This window comes from Mesocricetus auratus, unplaced genomic scaffold, assembly GCF_017639785.1.
Source record: "Mesocricetus auratus isolate SY011 unplaced genomic scaffold, BCM_Maur_2.0 Super-Scaffold_100026, whole genome shotgun sequence".
Lineage (NCBI taxonomy): Eukaryota > Metazoa > Chordata > Mammalia > Rodentia > Cricetidae > Mesocricetus > Mesocricetus auratus.
The window spans coordinates 13199-20540 of record NW_024429207.1 but is presented as its reverse complement, the minus strand read 5'-3'; the positions used below and the strand labels follow the sequence as shown (position 1 = coordinate 20540).

The 7342-nt window shown below is 40.6% G+C and overlaps 1 protein-coding gene across 1 annotated transcript; it reads left to right on the top strand.

Moving 5' to 3' along the window:
- Positions 1 to 862: 862 nt before the first annotated feature.
- On the top strand, positions 863 to 7124 carry LOC101832692 (elongin-A3-like). The gene is made up of 2 exons (XM_040731729.1): positions 863 to 943; positions 6006 to 7124. Exons 1-2 carry the CDS (start codon positions 863 to 865, stop codon positions 7122 to 7124), a joined length of 1200 nt encoding a protein of 399 aa, XP_040587663.1.
- The last annotated feature ends 218 nt before the right edge of the window (positions 7125 to 7342 follow it).

Genomic DNA, 7342 nt, shown 5'->3' with positions numbered 1-7342 from the left:
GGAGAGGGCTACATATAATTTATGTTGCTCATTTAATTAATGAGATTGCATTGATTTAATTTGAAAACATTGAGATTGATAAATAGCTTTTATATAAACTCTTGGGAACTTATATGTTATTTAGATGTTCTTGATGCTCTGTGGCAACTCTAGTAATTATATGTAATCAGAAATCAGACCACAAATAGAATATAGCTGACTCTGATTCCCAAAGTTGACATGTCCAGTAACTAACTATCTATCTAACTGATGACAAATGCCAGTTATTCAGTGGAATAGTATGCTGCAATTGACAATTATGGACATAAGAAAGGTGGAAGCAAGTTGTACCTAAGTGAACTTAATTCTTATGATAAAACTGTATCGTCATTTAAAAAATTTTGCTTCAAATTTATTATTTTAAAAACAGGGCATAATAAAGAATTTATAAACATTCACATAACAAGGGTTGGAGATGCACAACTCTAATTCCAGTATTCAGGAGACAGAAGGAGGTGGATTTCTGTGACGTCAAGGACAATCTGATTTACAGTAAGGACTAGATCAACCAAGGCTATAGACAGTAAGAACTAGGTCAACCAAGTCTATTAGTGAAACCTTGTCTCAAATATGAATAAGAAACAAATTCATAAATATTAACATAGATCCTTTTGTGTCACAATAATACACTTTATTACTATTTTTATCTTGAAGTGGATTTCAGAAGTATCATTTAAACCATATTTCCACTTAAATGCACAGATGACTGATTTTCAGATTCTATCAAAAACAGAAATAGCTTTGTGTTTTAGGATGTCATGTCTGCATAGGTTTTTTAGGTAGACGTTATGTGAGAGTACAAAGCCCCTAATTTATTTCAACCATGGCCACAGGATTAACTGGCTCAAGTGAAAGCGAAAGATTTGGAGAAACATTGAGAGAAATACATGTATACTCTCTGCAGGTACCTCTAATGTACCTAGAGTTAAGAATTGTTGGATTGGGCTAGAAGAACCAATGAGTAAAACCAAATGTGAAGGTTTCCTTGATCCTTATCTTTAGAATCTAGATGACAGAGACCCAGAGAGCTAAACCAACATTTTATAGCTATATTTTAAAACCCTGCTCTTTTGAAATATTCATTGAGAAGGCATGAATCATAAAATGCTCCAAATCCAACTTGATATGGAAAATAAAGCACAGCAATACAAGACATTCGAAAATATTACGTCAAATAATTCATAAGACTTTGATAAGTGAATGCTAAGGTATTGAAATGTTTGAAATGTTAGACAAGGAATTCAAGTGTTTAGTTAAAAATGGTCAATGATCTTAATGAAGTTTCAAGAGGCAGATGAGAAATTCAGTACCTTGGACAAGACTTTCTGTAACCCGAAACAAAACATATTCAACAAAATTATAGAAGAAAACTTTCCCAACATGAAGAAGGACAGGCATATGAAAGTACAAGAAGCTTACCTAACACCAAATAGACTGGACCAAAAAAAATTCCCCTCTCTACATAATAATCAAAGCACCACACAGAATGAAGAAAGAATATTAAGAGCAGCAAAGAGGCCAAGTAATATATATATATATATATATATATATATATATATATATATATAAAGGCAGACGTATCAGGATTACACTTGAATTCTTCACAGAAATTCTAAAATTCTGAAGGTCCTGGTTAGATGTTCCACAAACACTAAGAGACCACAGATTCCAGACCAGACTATTACACTCAGAAAAACTCTCAATCACTATAGATGGAAATAACAAGATAATCTATGGCAAAACCAGATTTACACAATACATATCCACAAATCCAGCTCTATAGAAAATCCTACAAGGAAAACCCCAACCCAAGGATGTTAACTACACTCCCAAAAACATAGGCTTTAAGAAAAGCAAGAAATAGGGGGAAAAATCTAACACAATACCACCACCACAAAAAAATGAATCAACAATCAAGAATCAACAATCAATGGTCATTGATATTCCTCAATATCAATGGTCTTAACTCACCTATAAAAAGACCCAACCAAAAAGAATGGATACAAACACAAAAGTAAAAACACCTCAACATCAAAGACAGAAATTTCCTCAGAGTTAAGGATTGGGAGAAGATTTTCCAATCAAATGGCCCCAAGAAACAAGCAGGGGTAGCAATCCTAATATCTAACTAACTAGACTTTAAAAAGAAATCAATCAAAAGAGATGAAGGAGGTCACTTCATATTCACCACAGGAAAAACCCACCAAGATGAAGTCTCAATTCTGAACATCTATTCCCCAAACACAAAGGCATCCACATTCATAAAAGAAACATTACTAAAACTCAAACCACACATAAAGCCTCACACAGTAATAGTGGGAGACTTCAACACCTCACTGTCACCACTAGACAGGACTACAAGACAAAAACTTAACAATGAAACAAAGGAACTAATAGAGGTTATGACCCAATTGGGTTTGACAGACATCTATATAACATTTCATCCAAACACAAAACAATATACCTTCTTCCCAGCGCCACATGGAACCTTCTCAAAAATTGACCACATACTTGGCAACATGGCTAACCTCAACAGGTACAAAAAAGTTGGAATAACTCCATGTATCTTATCAGACCACCATGCTTTAAAGTGAGAGTTCAACAACATCACAAACTGCAGGAACACTCCAACATCATGGAAATTGAATAAAACACTATTGCACCGTGCCTGGATAAAGTAAGAAAAAAAGAGAAATTAAAGATTTCCTAGATTTCAATAAGAATGAAGACACAACATTTCCAAATTTATGTGACACTTTGAAAGCAGTGCTAAGAGGAAAATTCATAGCACTGAGAGCCCACATGAAGAACCTGGAGAATAGCTACACTAGAAAACTAACAGCACAGCTGAAAGCTCTAGAACACAAAGAAGCAAACTAACCCAGGAGGAGTAGACACCAGGAAATAATCAAATTGAGGGCTGAAATCAATAAAGCAGAAACTATGAAAACATTACAAAGAATCAATGTAACAAAGACTTGGTTCTTTGAGAAAATCAACGAGATAGACAAACCTTTATCCAAACTCACCAGACTGCAGAATGTGAACATACAAATTAACAAAATCAGAAATGAAAAGGGGGACATAACAAAAGACACTGAGGAAATCCAGAAAGTAATCAGGTCATACTTTGAAAACCTACACTCCACAAAATTCATAAATATAAAGAAAATGGCCAACTTCCTGGATAGATATCAATTGTCAAGATTAAATCAAGAACAGATAAGCAATTTAAATAGACCTATAACCCCTAAAAAGTAGAAGTAGTCATCGAAAGTCTCTCAACCAATAAAAGCCAAGGGCCAGATGGTTTCAGTGCAGAATTCTTCCAGAAATTCACAGAACAGCTTATACCAATTCTCCTCAAAGTATTCCATGCAATAGAAGCAGAAGGGTCTTTGCCAAACTCATTTTATGAGGCTTCAATAACATTGATACCCAAGCCACACAAAGATACAACTAACAAAGAGAACTTCAGACCAATTTCCCTCATGAACATTGATGAAAAACTAATGAGATACTGGCAAATTTGATCCAAGAACACATCAGAAAACTCATCCACCATGTTCAAGTAGGCTTCATCCCAGATATGCAGGGATGGTTCAACATATGAAAATCTATCAATGTAATCCACCATATAAACAAGCTGAGGAACAAAAATCACATGATCATCTCACTAGATGCTAAAAATGTCTTTGACAAAATCCAACACCCCTTCATGGTAAAGGTCTTGGAGAGATCTGGGATAACAGGAACTTACCTAAACATGATAAAAGCTATATACAGCAAACCAACAGCCAACATCAAACTAAATGGCCAGAAACACAAGACAATTCCACTAAAATCACGAACAAGACAAGGCTGTCCCCTCTCCCCATTCATCTTCAATATTGTACTCGAAGTTTTAGCTAGAGCATTAAGACAACAAAAGGTGATCAAGGGGATACAAATTGGAAAGGAAGAGGTCAAACTTTCAATATTTGCAGATGATATGATAGTTTACATAAATGACCCAAAGAACTCTACCAGGGAACTCTTACAACCGATTAACACCTTCAGCAAAGTGGCAGGCTACAAGATAAACTCAAGAAAATCAGTATATACTATATACAGATGATAAGAAGGCTGAGAAAGAAACCAGAGAAACATCACCCTTTACAATTGCCACAAACAACATAAAATACATTGGGGTAATGGTAACCAACAAGTTAAAGTTGTGTATCACAAGAACTTTCAGTCTTTAAAGAAAGAAATTAAAGAAGACACCAGAAAATGGAAAGTTCTCCCATGCACTTGGAGGGGTAGGATCAGTGTAGTTAAAATGGGCATCCTTCCAAAAGAAATCTACAGATTCAATGCAATCTTCATTAAAATACCAGCACAATTTTTCAGACCTTAAAAGAACAATAATCAACTTAGTATGGAAAACAAAAGACCCAGGATAGCCCAAACAACATTGCTCCACAAAGCAACATTAGAGGCATCACCAGCCCTGACCTCAAGCTCTGTTATAGAGCTGTAGTCCTGAAAACAGTGTGGTATGGGCACAAAAATAGACAAGTAAACCAATGGAATGGAATTGAACAACCTGATATTAACGCATACATGTATAAACATCTGAACTTCGACAAAGAAGCTAAAAATGTGCAATGGAAAAAAGAAAGCATCTTCAACAAATGGTGGTGGCATAATTGGAGGCTGTCAGGTAGAAGAATGAGGAGAATCTATCACCATGCACATAACATAAGTCCAAATGGATCAAAGACCTCAACATAAATCCAGCCACACTGAACCTCTTAGAAGAGAAAGAGGGTGGTACCCTTGAACGAATTGGTACAGGAGACAACTTCCTGAACATAACACAAGTAGCATAGACAGTGAGGTCAACAATAAATAAACGGGGCCTCCTGAAACTGAGTAGCTTCTGTAAGGCAAAGGACACAGTCAGCAAGACAAAATGGCAGCCCACAGAATGGGAAAAGACATTCACTAACCCCACATCTGACAAGAGGGCTGATCTCCAAAATTTGCAAAGAACTTAAGAAGCTGGTCACCAAAGCACCAACTGATCTAATTAAAAAGTAGGGTATAGAACTAAATAGAGAAGTCTCAATAGAGGAATCTAAAATGGCTGAAAGACACATAAGAAAGTGTTCAACATCCTTAGCCAACCGGGAAATACAAATCAAAACAACTCTGAAATACCATCTTCTGGTCAGAATGGCTAATACCAAAAAGTTCCAGTGACAGTTTATGCTGGAGAGGATGTTGAGAAAGGGGAACACTCCTCCACTGCTGGTGGGAGTGCAAACTCATAGAATCACTTTGCACATCTGTGTGGAAATTCCTCGGTGAAATGGGAATAAGCTTACCACAAGATTCAGCAATTCCACTCTTAGGCATATACCCAAAAGATGCACATTAATACAAGGACATCTGCTCAACCACATTCATAGCAGCATTTTTTTGTAATAGCTAGAACCTGAAAGCAATCTAGATGCCCCTCAACTGAAGAATGGATGGAGAAAATGTGGTACATTTACACAATGTAGTACTACTCAGTGGGAAAAACAATGGAGTCTTGAAATTTGCAGGCAAATGGATGGAACTAGAAGAAACCATCCTGAGTGAAGTAACCCAGTCACAGAAAGACAAACATGTTATGAGTACTCACCTATGGATTTTAGATATAGAATCCAGGAATACCATCCCACAATCCATACCATCAGATAAGCTAGGAAACAGAGAAAAGCCTAAGAGAGATATACATGGTTCCCCTGAGAAAGGGAAAGGGATCTCCTGAACTAATTTGTAGCATGCAGAAAGGAGAGAGGGAGTTAGGGAAAGAGATGGGGAGAAGAACAGGGGAGGGGAGGACATGAGAGAGCAAGATGATCAAGTCAGGGGAAGAGTATAGGAGAACAAGAAGAGATCCCGTAATAGAGGGAGCCATTATAGGGTTAAAGAAAGAGGGCAAGGTAAGGGCAGCCTGCAGCCCAAGTGCAGAGCCAGCAGGGAGGAGGAGGCAAAGAAGAAGAGGGTCCTTCTGGGACAGTCAGCCAGGGTCAGAGAGCCAGGTGAGGGCAGCAAAACCCCAGGGAATTGTGAGGGAGCCGCGGCGGCTGCCAGGGCTCCCTCCAGTCTGCAGCAAGGCAGAGGCTGTGCCCGCCAAGCCCAAACCCAAGCCGCAGAGCCTGTCTCCCCTGAGGGCAAAGACCCCAGGCCCCTGGATCCAGGAAGGCTACCCTGAGGGCTCCTTCGAGGATTGCCTCAACTATGACAGCTCTCTGTCTTCCTCCTCCACACTGCCTCCCCGCAAAAGGCAGAGGACAAACAACTGCGAAGCTCAGGCCCAGAGCCCAGCAGCAGCAAAGGTGCCTCAAAGCAAGGCTCAAAGCTGCAAGGATCTGAATCTCCTCCTGGCCGCCAGTCCCTTTCCAGAGGTCACCTACACCCTTCAAGACTGCTTCCCACAGGAGGGACCCGAGCACTCTTCCTTCACCAATGGGCAAGAAGAAGCACCTTGGGCTTGGAGGAGCAGCTCGAAAACGCCTGTGTATTCGGGTCACAGACCGGCCAGACCTCTCCCACAGAACTCGCACCAAGGATGCCTTGCTAAACCACACTCTTGGTGGGAAACTCAGGGCCAACCCGCTCCTCGGGAGGACACCCAGCTCTGGAGTCAGCAAAAGGGGGAGTCCGGGACCCAGATCCACACTGACAAGCAAACTCACAGCCAGACTGAGCCCCAGGCACACCTCAGGCAGCAGGACTCCCTGGACCTGAAGCTGCAAGCCCTGAGTGCATGCATCCTAAACTCTGAAGCCAAGAAGCCTCAAGGCCGCCAAACTAAGATGATCTTCCATGCCCAGGCCACAAGTCCAGGCCAACATGCAGACTTGGGACCCGGAGCGGAGGCTGCCCCCAAAAATGTGCACAGCTTCAATGAAGCCTCTGGCCCTGGGCTTCTGTGCAGGGCTCCCCCCCTGCCCTTGGGCTGTAGCCACAAGACCCTGGCTAAGAAACCTGCCCCCCTCATGGCCAAGGCCTTCAAGGATTACAAGAACAGGTGGTCTAGGAAGTGAACCAATGGAAACAGCTACCAACCGAACCTCTGACCGCCAGACCTACCTAGCTACCACACTGATCCCAGGCGACCCCACCCGACCGGACCTGACTGGACCTTGCACTCCCTCCTGGGATAGCTGGCACCCTTGAGATTCTGCGACTGAAAGCAGGCAAAGTACAGCAAACCACCCAGGAGGGTTTTGTTTGGACACCAAGAGATACAGTGCACCGCACT

Excerpts from the sequence above, each read along its gene's own strand:
- LOC101832692 (XM_040731729.1), top strand. The coding sequence starts at position 863 with ATGGCCACAGGATTAACTGGCTCAAGTGAAAGCGAAAGATTTGGAGAA. Across the intron at positions 944-6,005 it reads TACATGTATACTCTCTGCAG|AAAGAGGGCAAGGTAAGGGC; the intron begins GTACCTCTAATG and ends ATAGGGTTAAAG.